We start from the raw sequence: 18,872 nt of genomic DNA, 5'->3' as shown, positions 1-18,872 counted from the left end.
ATCTTGATGCAGTGAAAGTAGATTATCTTACAATTTTAATAACTCTGATGAATCTGGGTCCTGAAATGTCAAAGCATTCATGACTGCTTCAAAACAACTTACCTTTGTTACAAAATTCCAGTTAACTATATATTTTCCAGGTTGGAACACTGTTCCTTGCTAGGAGGTTTTCCCCATGAAGCGTCTTGTTGAATGGATCTGCCAATTGATACACAGGCATGTTGACTATGCTTGATGTCTGAGGGAATGCTTCACTTAGTCTATGTTTCTACAAATCTCTCACCAATTTATGATCTCGGTTAAGTAATTTTTAGATAACTGATGCATTAGGATAGGATAATAAATCTATTTAAACAAAATATTTACTATACAATTTAGAAACATGCTGAGAGTTATGGCGGTGGACATTGCAGAATAAAAAAAGTCATCTTTTTATTGCCCTTTGAACTGGTTCAAGATCACCATTAGCAGAATCTTTGATTAGGTACCCCTCTTGGCTAGGAGAATAGTCCTCGGCCTCGATTTTGGGAGTGGGGTAGGGGTTGAAGGAGGGGAGATTGAAAATGTAATGTGCTTTGGGATGATACCACATTTCACACTTTTCTACTGAAAAGGTATGCAGCCAGAGAGTTCTATCAATGTCATGTGCTCCTACCCCAAAGTTTAAAAGAAAAACTTGGCTGGCCGGCACCGAGACTGGCTTCAACTGTCAGCCAAATCAATCAGCAGCTGCTTCCAGAGCGGGGACATGTAAATAGCATCTTTCTAATCCTGGATGCAGATTAAGAAGTCATCATGCCATGAAACTTTGATACCAGCCAAATCGTGGTCTGTAAGTGGCAGGTAATGAAGCTTTGTAGCTTAAAAGCACTCATTCAAAATATGAGAGGATACTGATCACTGTTTCTCCCCATGGAGCCCATAATTGGCATCAGCCTGAGCAGCTTTCTACTGCATGTTGAGTCCCAAGATCACAAGATAATTATGCATGAGGGAAGGGCCTTTGGCCCATCTTGATTCACCCATCCAGAAAAATCCTAAAACCCCCCATTGTAGCATCCAATTGTTTCTTAAATAATTCCAGGATTTTTGCTTCCACTATTTCTGGATGTCTATTCCACACGCATATCACTCTGTGAAGAAGAATGTCCTGATAGCAGTGCTAAATTTACCTTTTTATTAATTTGAACCTGTGTCACTTTGTCCTGTTCTTGCAATTTAATTTAAAGTAATATTTTGGATTTTACCTTTCCTACTTCGTTAACTATCTTATTACTGCTTTATGATCACCTTGTAGCATTCTCAAAGAAATTTGAGCTCCTTCACTTCCCCCACCATGAGCACTCTGGCCAGATTGTGCATCGACTATTGCATTTCAAAAGCTTCACAGAGGGAAGATTTAAACTGAGTATATTTTGCAAACATGTGAGTCTGTATTGGAGAAAGAGAAAATGTCCTGACCACAGTTGTTGCAACTTTTATTTTGCAATCTGTAAACTTTTGACCTTTAACATTGAAAATGCCCATCACAGCACCACCTACAGGAATAAAAGTTACAACAGATACTTTTAATGAATTGAATGTACAACTAGTGCTTTCCTGTTGTGTTGCTGATGGAAAGTTGGAGGAATTGAGTAATTTCTTGAAAATTGATCAAATCAAACTAGTGCCCGTTTACTGAAATGGGGATTTCGGCTGAAATTTCAGTTAAATTGCAGTTAAATTAAGTAGGAGTGGTTATTCAATGGAATGGATTTAGTGAAAAAAATTAAGTGAAAATAGTGTTAATTTGATAATGGTGTTGGCATTTAATGCAGTATGCATAGATTTATTAATTGAAGCCAAGTAGCAGCTATTTATTTCAAGACAATTGCCATAAGTTTATGAATGAATTAAAATGAATGAATACAAAGCTGGGTGGGAATTAAGTTGTGAGGAGGATGTAAGGGGGCTTCAAGGGGATATAGACAGGCTAAGTGAGTGGGCAAGAACATGGCAAATGGAATATAATGTGGAGAAATGTGAAGTTATCCACTTTGGTAGGAAAAATAGACAAGCAGAGTATTTTTTAAATGGTGAGATTGGGAAATGTTGGTGTTCAGAGGGACATGGATGTCCTTGTACACGAATCATTGAACGTTAATATGCAGGTACAACAAGCAATTAGGAAAGCAAATGGTATGTTGGCCTTTATTACAGGAGGATTTGAGTATAAGAGTAAAGATGTCTTACTGCAATTATATAGGGCCCTGGTGAGACCACACCAGGAGTATTGCTATAGCGGGAGTGCAATGAAGGTTCACCAGACTGGTTCCTGGGATGGGGGATTGTCCTATGAAGAGAGATTGAGTAGACTAGGCCTATATTCTCTCGAGTTTAGAAGAATGAGAGGTGATCTCATTGAAACATGCAAAATTTTTACAGGGCTTGACAGGGTAGATGCAGGGAGGATGTTTCCCCTTTCTGGGAAGTCTAGAACCAGGGGTCACAGTCTCAGAATAAGGGGTCGGCCATTTAGGATTGAGATGAGGAGAAATTTCTTCACTGAGGGTGGTGAATCTTTGGAATTCTCTGCCCCAGAGGGCTGTGGAAGCTCAGTCGTTGAGTATATTCAAGACAGAGATCGATAGATTTTTGGATATTAAGGGAATCGAGGGATATGGGGATAGTGCAGGAAAGTGGAGATGAGTTGGAAGATCCGCCATGATTGTATTGAGGGACCAAATGGCCTACTCCTGCTCCTATTTCTTATGTTCTCATGTAAGGAAGAAATAAAAGGACTGAAGATTTAATTGAAAAGGATTGCTTAAAATATGGCTACTCAATTTTTTGATGTAACAAAAGGAGCGAGTATCCTATTAATTATGGAGGTGCTGGGAGTGATAAATTTAAAAGATGAATTTTTGAGTTGCAGTTGGGGCTGGGTGGGAATACTTTTTCATTCTTCAGTTACTGTGAGATGTGAGTTGGGTTGGGTTGAAGAGTGGTGCTGGGAGAGAGAATGGTGGGAGCCACCGGGTAGCTGCTTTTTATTGGGATTTGTGTTGCACTGGGGAGCAGTGCTAGCTATGAAACTGGCTCTTGACCCCCATTGATCCTTCCCCGTTAATGCCACCTTTGCCTCCCATGCATCCCATTCTGGTACCTGACATTCCCCTTTGCTCTGACCCAGATTTGTAATATCTAGTTGTAGCAGCAGAACATGATGTGATCCATTGACCACTTGACATCCTCCAGCTGCTTGTCCAATTTACTTATTGCCTGGAATGTGTTCCTATGCCTCGTCAGCCTCTCTCGTGGCTCATCTCCCTGAATACGCAATATTATTCTCTCCCTTAGTTCCTCAAACATTAGCCTCCTTATTGCTGGCCTTCATAATCCTTATTGCTGCTCCCCTGAACATTGTCTCTCTCAGGAGATTACGTGGCTGCTGGTGGGTAGGGGCATTGCGGATCACAACGCTCAGTTGAATCATGACTGTATGGAACAGACTCGATGGACCAGCTGGTCTTCTGTCTATCATTTTCATATATTCATGTCATGCTTGCTATTGTAATGTGCCCTTCTGATTCCTTAATACTGCTGTCTGCCTATTCCTACCTACCTAATGTTCCCTTTGGTAATCCTTTGCCCACTTAACATTCCCTTGTGGGCTTGCAATCTCTCCATCTACCCCTTGCGCCCCATCATGCATCTCCCCCCCCCTCACTCTGTAATATACCCCTCCCCATCAATCCTTAACGTGTCACCTCTTCTGGGCTTAGTGATCTTTATTGCTAAAGCTGGCAGCACACAGTAGGCTAGGGGAGCAAGTGAAAAATAGAGCAGACCCCACATTTCAGAGGAACAAGATTGAACAGGTGGGGAGTGGCAGAGTGTGCTGATTGCCTTGATGAAAAATGCTCAGTGGGAGGTGAGGCCGATGATGGGTTGTAACAGGCTAGAGAGTACTAGAGCGCCAGACAGCAGGGCTGGGGTACTGTTGAGGAGAAAAGCCTAAAGTGGGTTGATAACCAGGGAACAGGTGGAAGGTTAAACAGAGTCCTCGAGGGAAAAGTGAAGTAGAGCCATAAGCATGAGCTTTACTTGGAGAATGTGGGAGAGGACAGAACCAGAGCAGGATTCTCAGTAATCTTCTACAACAGCAGGGGTGGGGAGCAGTGACAGACCAGCACAACAATTTAAGGCAGCCAGAGCTACTTTAGCACAAACGGCCTCGTCGGTAATTCTGCAGGCGTATCTATATTTGTAATGCTGGAAAGTAAGTGAGCTGCAGAGAAACTGACCAAGAAGTAGAGTTTTGGATCTGAGACTTATCTACCCTACAGGCGAGTTGGGAGAGGAAGTGGGGAATAGCTGAGCAAAAAGTCAGAGAGGACTTGACATTCTGCTGGGGAAGTACAGTGGGGCTGTCATATAACGTTAGTTGAGCTCACTGTACTTAATGAATCACATAACATTACACTCACAGCACCACCTACAGGTGCAGTACCGTTGTTGCAACTACTCATTGTTAAAGGCCCGGATTTTGCGGTGGGTATGACTGCGTATTCTGAGTATGCTGTCATTCCGCCATTGAAATTCACCATAAGATGCGCTAAATTCCGAACTTGCGATCTGTCAATATGCTCCGCTCTGCCTCCAGAAATGTAATTGCTGGCGCAGAGTTGGGCTATTGGCTCACCAACTGCTCAGCAATTATGTACAGAAATTTTACGGCTGGTGGAAACAGGCGCAGGGCCTGTTTCCACAGTGTAAGGGGGCACCCGAGATGAAAAAAAATGCTTTTTTTAAATTAAATGACTTAAAAGCTTTAAAGAGAAGCAATCCTACTGTATGTTAAAGCTGCAGGTTTAAAAAAAATACTTCATAACTTTCTGCACACTACACAGTATTTGTTTAGAAGTGGGAATTATGAGTAATTGGATTCCCCTGATAAAAGTTAAATCTGATAGTAATTTAAAGGCTGTAGTACAGGAAACCTTCTGGTATCCGGCACTGCCGGGACCGAGCTGGTGCCGTTAGATCAAAACTGCCGTATAAACCAGCGGCAATGTTAAAACATAGAGCTTTTCAGCTCCGTGTGAATCAACAAACCCTGTTGCTTAGCAACAGCTTCAAAACAGTCGGCTGCAGCTGCAAGCATCTCTAGCTGAAGCTGTTGCTTAGCTACAGACCTTGCAGAGCCTGACTGGGGAAAAAAAAAAGCAACGAGAAGTAAAAAAAACTTATAGAAAACAGCTCCTGAATTTTGCCAGTAGATAGAGCTTTCCGGACTTGTAACCTCCGGTTAAACGAAAGTTTTCTGTAATGAGTACTGTAGTAATAATAGAAAGGAGGGAGAGAGAAAATGGGGAACTACAGACCTGTTAGCCTCACATCAGTAGTTGGGAAAATGCTGGAATCTATTATAAAGGATTCAATAACTGGGCACTTACTATTAGTTTCTAAGATTGGGCAGAGTCAACATGGATTTATGAAAGGGAAGTCCTGTTTGACAAACCTATTGGAGTTCTTTGAGGATGTATCTAGTGGAGTAGACAAAGGGGGAACTGGTAGATGTGGTGTATTTGGATTTTCAGACAGCCTTCGATAAGGTCCCACACAAGAGGTTGGTGAAAAAAATTAGGGCACATGGAATTGGGGGTAATATACTAGCATGGATTGAGAATTGGTTAACAGACAGAAAACAAAGAATAGGGATAAACGGGTCTTTTTCAGGATGGCAGGCTGTGGCTAGTGGGGTACCGCAAGGATCGGTGCTTGGGCCCCAGCTATTCACAATCTATATTAATGATTTGGATGAGGGGACTAAATGTAACATTTCCAAATTTGCTGATGACACAAAGCTAGGTGGCAGTGTCAGTTGTGAAGAGGATGTGAAGAGGCTTCAAGGGGATCTCGACAGGTTCAGTGAGTGGGCGAGAACATGGCAGATGGATTATAATGTGGATAAATGTGACGTTATCCACTTTGGTAGAAAAAACAGAAAGGCTGAGTATTTTTTAAATGGTGAAAGATTGGGGAATGCAGATGCTCAAAGGGGCCTGGGTGTCCTTGTACATGAGTCACTGAAAGTGAATGGCTTGCTGCACCTGCACATTCGGAAGGCAAATGGTCTGCTGGCCTTCATGACAAGAGGATTTGAGTACAGGAGTAAAGAAGTCTTACTCCAATTATATAGGGCCTTGGCGAGACCACACCTGGAGTACTATGTACAATTTTGGTCTCCTTACTTAAGGAAGGATATACTTGCCATAGAGGGAGTGCAGCGAAGGTTCACAAGATTGATTCCTGGGATGGCGGGACTGTCGTATGAGAAGAGATTGAGTAAAGTAGGCCTGTATTCTCTTGAATTCAGAAGAATAAGAGGGGATTTCATTGAAGCATACAAAATTATTACAGGGCTTGATAGGGTCGATGCTGGGAAAATATTTCCCCTAGCTGGGGAGCCTAGAACCAGGGGTCACAGCCTCAAGATAAAGGGTAGGCCATTCAGAACTGAGATGAGAAGAAATTTCTTCACACACACGGTGGTGAATCTTTGGAATTCTCTACCCCAGAGGGCTGTGGAGGCTCAGTCATTGGGTATATTCGAAACAGAAGTCGATAGATTTCTGACTAGTAAGGGCATCAAGGGATATGGCGATAAGGCCGGTGAATGGAATTGAGTCAGATGAGCCATGATCTCATTGAATGGCGGAGCAGGCTCGAAGGGCCGAATGGCCTACTCCTCCTATTTCTTATGTTCTTATGAATGAATGACTATCTGTTTTCTGATTGGAGGTCCAGGCCCACGTGATCCCAAGTATGCTTCCGCACAGGCTGTGTCCCTGGGATCCGTGGGCCATTACGCTGCCCCCCTACTCGCAGCGTCAGAGCGCAAGTTTTCGCAGGAGGGCCGCCATCAGGCAGGTGCGTATTCTTTTCGCAGGTCGGTAGCGTACTCCGGAGGTACGCCGCCGACTGCAATTTTTGTCCCAATATATAATGGATAGATTGACAGCAGGACTGGCCTTTTACAGAGTAGGCCACAACCTTCTGTTTGTAGAGATTTCTCTGTCCAGTGCAATATTAAACTGAGGCGAGAGAGAGGCAGCCCTAAATTGCATTGTAGGAGTTACAGTCTAATGAGTGACATGCACACAGATATGGGTGTATTCTGGGTGTTCTAGTTCACTCGAGTGAAGTGCACAAAATGATGCAGCTGTGTGCTTCTTGGCATCATTCCGGCTTCTGAAATGAGGACGGGCAACCAATTGGAAATGCTCATGGAGACATTATAATTCCAAAAAAGTCAATCATGTTCATATTGACATAGCCATGTAACTTATTTTGTTAGAAATCTTCGCCAGGAATTTCCTCGGGGATCCTCCTGATCAGCTTTCATGACTTCAATGGAAATCCTGTTTATACAGCTATTCCCTGCTGAATTTACAGTGGCCAAGGACATTACCACTGTTTACTTTTAGTCTTACAATGGAATTAATTTAATTTAATTAAAAAGGAAAAAATTGCTGGGCTGTGGGAAAGAGCAGGTGAGTGGGACGAATTGGACAGCTCTTCAAAGAGCTGGCACAGGCATGATGGGCCGAATGGCCCCCTGTTCTGTTCTGTATGATTCTGTGATAATTGTATATAATCAGACTGATCTATCGATCAATTCCTTTTAGCCAAAAGCATTTATATTCAGCATTTTGTTTTAATCAGTTGGTCTAATCAGTTTGTGCTGGGAAGAAGAAAGAATCCTTCCTGAAGGAAAAAGGGAAGAATGCCTAAAAGTTAAATTTCGTGCATCTGGATTACCTGCTCTCCGTGCAGCTCTCCGGCACTTTAAACAGCTGATCCGCACTGAGAGAAGTCAATTAGTTATATTTGAATTTAACTTTTAGGTATTCTTTCTTTCTTTCACTAACATTTAACATTCCTTCAGTGGACTTTAAGTGAGGGTGATCTTTTTCACTGGAAAGTATTGAGGAGGGTGAAACTTTCATTTACTCCCAAATATATTTTGTTGGGTATTTAAAAATGAAGATCATTCCAAAATGAGATTCAATCTCATATAATCACGAAGAGTAGTGATTTTTTTTTTAACTGTATAAAAAAGTTGCTGTAGCAGTCAGGCTATCCAAGCATTAAACTTGGTGTTACTGTACTTGTATCTTGGTGGGTTTTCAGTCATTCTAAGTTCCGAGTACAGTTTTCTTAAAAATGATGAACTACTGTGTTGATTTTTTTGGTGATCGCTTTTTAAAATCAAAATGTCTAACAGAGATGGCTTCTTTAACTCATTGTGCACGCGTTGTATATATATCTTAGTTTACTGCAACAAAAGCCCTTTTTAAGGTACAAGGTAAAATTGTTTGACTAGAACACGCTTATAATACAATAGTCGTGTAAAATGAAACCGCTAGAAACAGCCAAGACATTGGCCCGTAATTTCCGATAGGAGGCTTCCTGCGTGTGGAGGCCTCCTATCGTGAAAAGATCTACACCCTTACCTGAGGGCTCCCAAGTTCGGGCCATTTCCAATCCTGGGCCTCTCCACGAAGAAATGTGCAGGGCCCACGTATCCATGGGGTGCATGCGATTCGCAAGTGCCCTTGGGATCACGTGGGCCATGGGGAGCCAATGAAAGAAGGGAATCTCCCTTCATACTTTTGACAGATAGACCTGTCAAAAGTGTGAATGGGGATCAATTAAAAAAAAAAAGACACTAAAACATTAAGTTTTTTTTTTAAACCATCGCATTTTTAAAATGTTATACTTACATTAAATTAAATATTTTAAACACAAATTTAATTTAAAAAATTAAAGTTTTTTTATGGGGTTAAAAATAAACTTACCTTTGTAAAATTCTAAATGAGTGGAAAAAAATTATATTTTTCACTTGAACTGTTATGCGTAAGATTTCTAAGGGTTTTCAGTGGGTGGAGGTTCTGCAGAAAGCGGAACTCTCCGCCCGCAGAGGCCCTTCTCCAGGGCAGGCGTCCGATCTGTCGAGGATTCTTGATAGATCGGAAATGCCGGTTTTCAGCGCATGCGCTTCGCATGCCTGAAATCGACATTTCCGATGTCCCTGTGGGTGTGTACACACCCGTAGGCATTGGAAAATACGGGCCATTTAGTTTAACAAGCAGTGTCTCTTTACGTTTTAATTTCAATGGCATTAAAATCAGTGACCCATTGCATTCAATTCCAACACATTTTAACCGAATCATATCAAATGATAGGGTCCAATAATAAAAGATTCTTTGAAAATTTAATTTCAAAATATTTCTGGTTTAATTTGTAATATAGTTCCAGTATCAAAGGAAAATTTGGCCCTGGAAGTGGTAACTTCCCTAGATCAATGACGATGACTAGGTTCACTGGTGCCCTCTGAGGCTCAAGTTCCCAGATTTGACCACTACAAGTATGGACTAAGAATAATTAATAGCAAGGACTTTTACTCTTGTATGCAACTGCCAAATTGGTTGCACAGTTTCTGTGAAATCTGGGCACTTTCTAGTTTCGTGACTGAGATGATCTGCTTACTCTTTTTGAATGAAGTCTTGCAACCAAGAAGGATTTTAAAGCAGGACAGGCTATTGTTGCTTGGAATGAGATTTATGGTCAGCAAGCATGACTTAAGTCACTTGGATTCAGTGGTTGCAGTTATCCATTTTAAGAAAAGGGTGATTACACTTTTCTCGTGTGAAGCAGCAGCATCTTGGAGTTCCCTGTTAACCGACTGTAGATTGTTTTTTCTTCAGTGACGAAGACTCTTGCTGTGCCATTGGCTTGGTTTGTTAGTCTCCCCTTTCTCCTCCCCACTCCTGACTGCATTACCCTTCCCCCTTCTTCCCTGTCCCTCTCGCCTCACCCCTGCCCCCTCCGCTCCCTCCTCACCCCCAGGCTATGATATAAAAACATTAACAGAACATTGGTCCGGGACAGGAAGCACATTCTGTCTTTGCTCCAGGACAGGTAGCCCATTTGGCTGTCACTAACCTGTCTGTCTCTGTGTGTGTGTGTGTGTGTGTCTCTCTCTGCCCCTGGCCCAGCCCCAGGAGATTGCGAGTGAAGCTTTGTTTCACTCCAAAATTGCGTTGGCAATACTGGAAAAAATAGTCTTTCTTCTCCCCTCCCAATAAAAAAAAAAAAAAAATTGGTTGTGAAATATTGCGAAAAGTTGAGTGCTTTTGTTTGACCAATTTGAAGCATTTGAATTACCAGCCATCCTCTTGGCTGTGGGAAAACTATTTTTCTTAAGATTTAAATTTGCTTTATTCTATGATGTATTCTTGTGTTAAGGCCAGTATCTCCTCCTAAAGCCCTACAGTTGCAAAGGGCTTTGAGAATTTGAGTACTTATCTGAAAAAAATTAAATGCTCTACTTGTTCATCTGTCTCAAGTGTCCCTAACAACTTGTGTTGTCCCATCATGTACGCAGTAGTAGCCATTGTGCATATCTTTAAGGAAGCCAGACACCAGTAACTGCAGATCAGCATCTCGACTGCCCCTACCATCAAAACTCATTAAAACCATGGTGAATGAAATCTGTTGCAACATCTTGATTACAATCTGCTATTTGTTAATCTATTGCTCTGAAGTCAAATTTGGCAAACTTTCAGTTTCACAGTTAAGAAGTGTTTCGTCAAAGGTTTATTGGAATTATTGTGGTTTATTTTGTAGTTAGGTTTGCTAAGTTTATTTTGCTCCTTCCCTGTTTTAGTGTCAGTTTGACTAGTGACTTAATCTGGATGACCCTGGTTGAATTTTTCCTGCTCGGGCTCATCATTCTCGTCATTGGTCACTGACCACTCTTCTGCAGAGTAACGTGCTTCTCATCTGAAATACAAGTGGTTATTGAGCTACTGCAGCCAGCTATATTAGACAGTGAATGTAACTTACTGTTCTGTTATACTTCTGGGGTTGGTGCTGCACTGAAACTTTCCACATACTGGTCCAAATGTGTGATTCCCAAAATAGTGATGCAAATTATGGCATGTCCAAGAGGGTATTTCTACACCGATCTCTGATTTTCACACACATTCATGTGTACCATTTATGTAATAATGGCCCGTATTTTCCGATCTCTACGGGTGTGTACACAACTCGTACACACCCGTAGGGACCTCGCAAGTGCCGGTTTCAGGCATGCGAAGCGCATGCGCTGGAAATCGGCACTTCCGACCTGTCAAGAATCCTCTTGACAGATCGCACGCCTGCCCTGGAGAAGGGTCTCGGCGGGTGGAGAGTTCCGCTTTCTGCAGAACCTCCGCCCGCTGAAATCCCTTAAAAAATCTTACGCCTGGCTTTTACCAGCATAAGAGTTTAAAAAAAAAATTAAAAAAAAATTTCTCCATTCATTTTTACAAAAGGTAAGTTTTATTTTTAGCCCTGTAAAAAACTTTAATTTTTTTTCAAAAAATTAAATTTTTGTTTAAAATATTTAATTTAATGTAATTTTAACTCATTTTAAAAATGTGATTAAAAAAAAAAATGTATTTAATGTTTTGATGTGTTTTTTCAGTGATCCCCATTCATACTTTTGACAGGTCTAAACTGTCAAAAGTATGAAGGGGGACTCCCTTCTTCCATACGTGGGCCCTGCGCATTTCATAGAGCGGAGACCCAGGAGCGTAAATGGCCGGACCTCCTGGAGCTCTGGTAAGGGCGTAGATTTTTTCCAGATCGGAGGCCTCCGCTCGCAGGAAACCTCCGATCGGAAAATACGGACCGTTATGTTACCTTGTGCTATCCAATAGCTCTTTCGATCAAGAGTTTAAAAAAAAGCAGCAGTAGTCTGTAACTCCAAGTGCTTACTGTCTACAAACATTTATGTGCTGGCATGGTGGCCAGTATAACTGAATGCTTTGATGTGTGGTTTTGCTGCCAATATCTCTTACCCCTGTTCTATACAGGAGAATAAGTAGTATTATTTTCAAATGAATTTAACATCGATCTACAGAAAATTTTCAACAAGAAAACAGTAAGATCCTGTATGTAAACTTACTTATTTCTTCTCTGTTCCAGAGTTGATCATTGAGGGAATAAAGCAAAACTATGGACAAGTACTACACCAATATCAAGAGGTAATAGTTGGCTAGACAGACTACCGCAAACTACAATATCTAACCATGTTCAAATAATGCTAATTAGTATAATTTCCTTAAAAAGAAATCCGTTTTTAGATTGGATTTAGTATTTGTAGTAAGATGGCAGCTATAGAAATTTACTTGTTTTATGATGGCACAGGTTATTAATGGTGTTTGCTGATTATTTTACATAGTCTAGTGATTGTGTTTAATTAAATAATAAACAGCTGTTTTGAGCTGAATTTCCTTATCCATGAGATTATTTTGTTATAGCACCATTTCACTCACTTTTATAGGATGATGTTTGAATATTTTCTCATTTGTTGCTTTTGTTCTGCATGCATCATTACATCTGTTTACACGCATCTGCTCTGGTTTCACAGCCAGAAAATGTTGTTCTGACTCTACAGGTACATTTATACTTTCTGAATTATTAGTTTTCTATAGGATGGCCCCTCTCTCTTTGACATGATGTTTAAGATCAAAGCACTGTGATGAAAAGCTGTTTTTAAAATTTAAATGGCCTAGTTATTCTACTTTAAGTTGATGCAACTTATTGATCATTTAGGTTGTATAGACTAGCAGAAATAAACCTCATTATGCCAGCCACTGTTATGGACCATGTATTGTGCAAGAGAGCAGGCAGGTAACCTGTTTTGAGGCCTCTGACAATGTTGTGAATTATAAGTTCAGTTTTTTTTTAAAGATAATCCTGTTTGCCAAGGAAGAGGAATATGACCAAAGTATCTTGCCTCTGTTCAATACTTCCCCAAAAGGTCTTGCCCAAGTTTGGGAATTTGTTGTGTGGGGGCAAGTGTGCACATGTTTAGGTTTTTTGGATTAAAGTACAGCTGGACACCAAGTTCTCCAAACCAGCACTGTTGTGCTTTTAAGTTATGTTTTATTTTGTGATTCCGAAGTTATGTACAATTGCTGGAATAGTCACCAAACCCAATGCTGCTCGAAGCATTTGGAAAGTGGTACAGCGCAGATTCACCAGAATGATACCTTGGCTTTAAAAGGTTAAATTACCAGGACAGGTTGCATAAACTTGGCTCGTATTCCTTTGAGTTTAGAAGGTTGTGGGGTGATCTGATCAAGGTGTTTAAAATGATAAAGGGGTTTGATAGGGTAGATACTGTGAAATTATTTCCTCTGGTGGGGGATTCCAGAACAAGAGAGCGCAATCTTAAAATTGGAGTACAATCAGGAAGCACTTTTGCACACAAATGTAGTGGAAATCTGGAACTCGCTCCATCAAAAAGCTGTGGGTACTGGGTCAATTGAAATTTTCAATCGATAGATTTTTCTTAGTTAAGTGTATCAAGCGATATGAAACAAAGATGGATAAATGGAGTTGAGGGTACTGTTCAGCTATGATCTAATAGAATGGCAGAACAGGCTCAAGCGGCTGAATGACCTACTCCTGTTCCTATGTTTCCGTTGTATAATGTTGAATAACTGCTTTTCTCACTTCTTTTAATAAGAGATGGTTATCAACATAATATTGACACAAGGAATTTGACATTGAGTGAACATAACTGTAGTGCTCTCTGCAGTTATTACATGTAAAATATTATTTAATGTATTACCTGACTCCCAGCTAATACCAAATAATTTCAACTTTTGTTAAAAGTATATTATGGTTTTTGGGGCAATTTGTCAATATTATGATCAAAATCTGTTAAATATTTTCTTTTTGCAACAGATAATATACTATGAGATTGGCTTCATCATCTGTGCGACTCTGGGAGTGATCTTTATTGTACTCGTGCCTCTTTTGGGCCTGTGTTTCTGCCTGTGTCGTTGCTGTGACAATTGTGGAGGGGAACTGCATCAGCGACAGAAGAAAAATGCAGATTGTAGAAGAAGCTGCTTTGCAACAACCCTACTTGTTGTTAACGTATTTATAACGTAAGTTCCAACAGAAGCACATTTATATGCAAATGTTGGCTTTTGCATTGGTAACAGTTGGTTGTTTTGGAAGGAAACCCATATTGGAAATAACTAATATTGCCTAGTGCTGATGTTGCTATTTTTTTCCCACACATGCTTTTGTAAACAAGAAGCTTTTATTAGCTCTGTGAAACACTTCCCATTTCAGGTACCCAATGTCCGTGTCGAGCACCAACAGCTAAACAAGATGCTGAGTAAAGCTCTGTTCTGACCCAGAGGAGCACTCCACTGCAGTGTGACAGTTTTTCTAATTCACGCCTCGGTTATCCTAAGGCTTTTCTGAGTAACATTGCTAATTAGTGCCAAATTAAGTAGGATGTTGTGCTGTAGGCCAATGCCACTAGAAACTAGATTCAGAATTCCCATCAGTTTGGCCTGAATTTGAGCCTTGGTCCCACACGTGAAAGGCCACTTGTGCCACCCAGTTCTCCACCACTCGTAGCTTCTAAAGAAGTGAAGGGTTCATAAAAGAGAGAGCCATGGTCACACAATTTTCTAAAGCCATTCTCCAAGCCCACAAATGACCCTGAGATACATTTTAATTGTGCAATTGCATTGTGTTTGTGAAGAAAAGTGTTTACCAAATGTTGTCATAAACATAGTGCCTGTTTTAAGCATTTATTCCATAATGTAAAGTTTCATTTTGTTTATGGTTAGCAGTTGCAAGTAGCCTAGACGATTAATGACCTGACATTACTGTTCTTGCATACACAATTCTACAACTAAATTCTAACGCTCCCTTTTTGAAGCTGGAAAAGATCAGGTGAAATTCAAGACCAGCACCCAGCAGTTCCTTTTGTTTATTAACCAAATTTTGCTTCAGACAATCTGCTTTTGCTGTTAAAAGTACTGTATACTGAAACCAGATGAAAGACTAAAATTCTACCAGAGTGAAATATTAATACTTTGTGCATTACATGCTCTAACATTCCTGTTTTTATAAAACAGCATATTATCCAACTTAGTGAATTATGCCAAGGGAGATGTTTATGTATCTAGGATGAGAAATGGCCTTCAGGCCCACACATGCTCACCATTTTTGTCATATAAATTGTAGTGGTCACACATTCCTTGTGTGACATGTCACACTGTGTCACTCGTCTTTTGCATCTAATAATAGGCATATTTATTCCACTGCTCTGCCACATATAAAACCATAAGCAAATTTCTTGCACCTGATTTGCTGATTTTTTTTTTTTACACAACCCCTTTCCAGCTTCTGCTCCCCCCTCCCCCCGCTCACCCTCTTCTAACCCCTCCCCCCGCTCACCCTCTTCTAACCCCTCCCCCCGCTCACCCTCTTCTAACCCCTCCCCCCGCTCACCCTCTTCTAACCCTCCCCCCGCTCACCCTCTTCTAACCCTCCCCCCGCTCACCCTCTTCTAACCCCTCCCCCCGCTCACCCTCTTCTAACCCCTCCCCCCGCTCACCCTCTTCTAACCCTCCCCCCGCTCACCCTCTTCTAACACTCCCCCCGCTCACCCTCTTCTAACCCTCCCCCCGCTCACCCTCTTCTAACCCTCCCCCCGCTCACCCTCTTCTAACCCTCCCCCCGCTCACCCTCTTCTAACCCTCCCCCCGCTCACCCTCTTCTAACCCTCCCCCCGCTCACCCTCTTCTAACCCTCCCCCCGCTCACCCTCTTCTAACCCTCCCCCCGCTCACCCTCTTCGAACCCTCCCCCCGCTCACCCTCTTCGAACCCTCCCCCCGCTCACCCTCTTCGAACCCTCCCCCCGCTCACCCTCTTCGAACCCTCCCCCCGCTCACCCTCTTCGAACCCTCCCCCCGCTCACCCTCTTCGAACCCTCCCCCCGCTCACCCTCTTCGAACCCTCCCCCCGCTCACCCTCTTCGAACCCTCCCCCCGCTCACCCTCTTCGAACCCTCCCCCCGCTCTCCCTCTTCTAACCCTCCCCCCGCCCTCCCTCCCCCCCCCGCCCTCCCTCCCCCCCCGCCCTCGTCCTTCCTCCCCCCCCCGCCCTCGTCCTTCCTTCCTCCCCCCTCGTCCTTCCTTCCTCCCCCCCGCCCTCGTCCTTCCTTCCTCCCCCCCCGCCCTCGTCCTTCCTTCCTCCCCCCCCGCCCTCGTCCATCCTCCCCCCCCCTGTCCTTCCTCCCCCCCCCTGTCCTTCCTCCCCCCCCCGTCCTTCCTCCCCCCCCCTGTCCTTCCTCCCCCCCCCTGTCCTTCCTCCCCCCCCCGCCCTCGTCCTTCCCCCCGCCCTCGTCCTTCCCCCCCCCCCCCGCCCTCGTCCTTCCCCCCCCCCCGCCCTCGTCCTTCCCCCCCCCGCCCTCGTCCTTCCCCCCCCCCCCGCCCTCGTCCTTCCCCCCCCCCCCGCCCTCGTCCTTCCCCCCCCCCCGCCCTCGTCCTTCCCCCCCCCCGCCCTCGTCCTTCCCCCCCCCCGCCCTCGTCCTTCCCCCCCCGCCCTCGTCCTTCCCCCCCCGCCCTCGTCCTTCCCCCCCCCGCCCTCGTCCTTCCCCCCCCCGCCCTCGTCCTTCCCCCCCCCGCCCTCGTCCTTCCCCCCCCGCCCTCGTCCTTCCCCCCCCCGCCCTCGTCCTTCCCCCCCCCGCCCTCGTCCTTCCCCCCCCCCGCCCTCGTCCTTCCCCCCCCCCGCCCTCGTCCTTCCCCCCCCCGCCCTCGTCCTTCCCCCCCCCGCCCTCGTCCTTCCCCCCCCCCGCCCTCGTCCTTCCCCCCCCCCGCCCTCGTCCTTCCCCCCCCCCGCCCTCGTCCTTCCCCCCCCCGCCCTCGTCCTTCCCCCCCCCGCCCTCGTCCTTCCCCCCCCCCGCCCTCGTCCTTCCCCCCCCCGCCCTCGTCCTTCCCCCCCCCCCCGCCCTCGTCCTTCCCCCCCCGCCCTCGTCCTTCCCCCCCCGCCCTCGTCCTTCCCCCCCCCGCCCTCGTCCTTCCCCCCCCCCCGCCCTCGTCCTTCCCCCCCCCCCGCCCTCGTCCTTCCCCCCCCCCGCCCTCGTCCTTCCCCCCCCCCCGCCCTCGTCCTTCCCCCCCCCGCCCTCGTCCTTCCCCCCCCCCCGCCCTCGTCCTTCCCCCCCCCGCCCTCGTCCTTCCCCCCCCGCCCTCGTCCTTCCCCCCCCGCCCTCGTCCTTCCCCCCCCCGCCCTCGTCCTTCCCCCCCCCGCCCTCGTCCTTCCCCCCCCCGCCCTCGTCCTTCCCCCCCCCGCCCTCGTCCTTCCCCCCCCCGCCCTCGTCCTTCCCCCCCCCGCCCTCGTCCTTCCCCCCCCCCGCCCTCGTACTTCCCCCCCCCGCCCTCGTACTTCCCCCCCCCCCCCCGCCCTCGTACTTCCCCCCCCCCCGCCCTCGTACTTCCCCCCCCCCCGCCCTCGTACTTCCCCCCCCCCGCCCTCGTACTTCCCCCCCCCCGCCCTCGTACTTCCCCCCCCCGCCCTCGTACTTCCCCCCCCCCGCCCTCGTACTTCCCCCCCCCCGCCCTCGTACTTCCCCCCCCCCGCCCTCGTACTTCCCCCCCCCCGCCCTCGTACTTCCCCCCCCCCGCCCTCGTACTTCCCCCCCCGCCCTCGTACTTCCCCCCCCCGCCCTCGTACTTCCCCCCCCCCGCCCTCGTCCTTCCCCCCCCCCCCCCCGCCCTCGTCCTTCCCCCCCCCCCGCCCTCGTCCTTCCCCCCCCCCGCCCTCGTCCTTCCCCCCCCCCGCCCTCGTCCTTCCCCCCCCCCGCCCTCGTCCTTCCCCCCCCCCGCCCTCGTCCTTCCCCCCCCCGCCCTCGTCCTTCCCCCCCCCCCGCCCTCGTCCTTCCCCCCCCCCGCCCTCGTCCTTCCCCCCCCCGCCCTCGTCCTTCCCCCCCCCTGCCCTCGTCCTTCCCCCCCCCCCGCCCTCGTCCTTCCCCCCCCCGCCCTCGTCCTTCCCCCCCCGCCCTCGTCCTTCCCCCCCCGCCCTCGTCCTTCCCCCCCCGACCTCGTCCTTCCCCCCCGCCCTCGTCCTTCCCCCCCCGCCCTCGTCCTTCCCCCCCCGCCCTCGTCCTTCCCCCCCCCGCCCTCGTCCTTCCCCCCCCGCCCTCGTCCTTCCCCCCCCGCCCTCGTCCTTCCCCCCCCGCCCTCGTCCTTCCCCCCCCCGCCCTCGTCCTTCCCCCCCCGCCCTCGTCCTTCCCCCCCCGCCCTCGTCCTTCCCCCCCCGCCCTCGTCCTTCCCCCCCCGCCCTCGTCCTTCCCCCCCCCGCCCTCGTCCTTCCCCCCCGCCCTCGTCCTTCCCCCCCCGCCCTCGTCCTTCCCCCCCCGCCCTCGTCCTTCCCCCCCCGCCCTCGTCCTTCCCCCCCGCCCTCGTCCTTCCCCCCCCGCCCTCGTCCTTCCCCCCCCGCCCTCGTCCTTCCCCCCCCGCCCTCGTCCTTCCCCCCCGCCCTCGTCCTTCCCCCCCGCCTCCCTCGTCCTTCCCCCCCCCCTCGTCCTTCCCCCCCCCCTCGTCCTTCCCCCCCCCCTCGTCCTTCGTCCCCCCCCCCTCGTCCTTCCCCCCTCGTCCTTCCCCCCCCCCTCGTCCTTCCCCCCCCGCCCTCGTCCTTCCCCCCCCGCCCTCGTCCTTCCCCCCCCCCGCCCTCGTCCTTCCCCCCCCCGCCCTCGTCCTTCCCCCCCCGCCCTCGTCCTTCCCCCCCCCGCCCTCGTCCTTCCCCCCCCGCCCTCGTCCTTCCCCCCCCGCCCTCGTCCTTCCCCCCCCGCCCTCGTCCTTCCCCCCCCGCCCTCGTCCTTCCCCCCCCGCCCTCGTCCTTCCCCCCCCGCCCTCGTCCTTCCCCCCCCGCCCTCGTCCTTCCCCCCCCGCCCTCGTCCTTCCCCCCCCGCCCTCGTCCTTCCCCCCCCGCCCTCGTCCTTCCCCCCCCGCCCTCGTCC

General features: G+C 47.7%; 1 protein-coding gene across 18 annotated transcripts in view; it reads left to right on the top strand.

Moving 5' to 3' along the window:
* The window catches only part of LOC147123101 (prominin-1-A-like), a 240,309-nt gene that overhangs the window by 85,004 nt on the left and 136,433 nt on the right, over window positions 1-18,872 (top strand). For 15 of the 18 annotated variants that reach the window (XM_085966387.1, XM_085966466.1, XM_085966365.1 and 12 more), the window contains exons 3-5: window positions 12,022-12,080; window positions 12,467-12,493; window positions 13,792-13,997. In XM_085966387.1, the coding sequence (XP_085822513.1) occupies window positions 12,022-12,080; window positions 12,467-12,493; window positions 13,792-13,997 (292 nt within the window). The remainder of the gene's footprint in view (window positions 1-12,021; window positions 12,081-12,466; window positions 12,494-13,791; window positions 13,998-18,872) is intronic. The other 3 variants (XM_085966404.1, XM_085966420.1, XM_085966480.1) reach the window with 1 other exon arrangement.

This window comes from Somniosus microcephalus, chromosome 2 (genome assembly GCF_052327205.1).
Source record: "Somniosus microcephalus isolate GS21.2 chromosome 2, FLI_Smic_1.0, whole genome shotgun sequence".
Taxonomy (NCBI): domain Eukaryota; kingdom Metazoa; phylum Chordata; class Chondrichthyes; order Squaliformes; family Somniosidae; genus Somniosus; species Somniosus microcephalus.
This window is presented reverse-complemented; position numbering and strand designations above follow the sequence as displayed.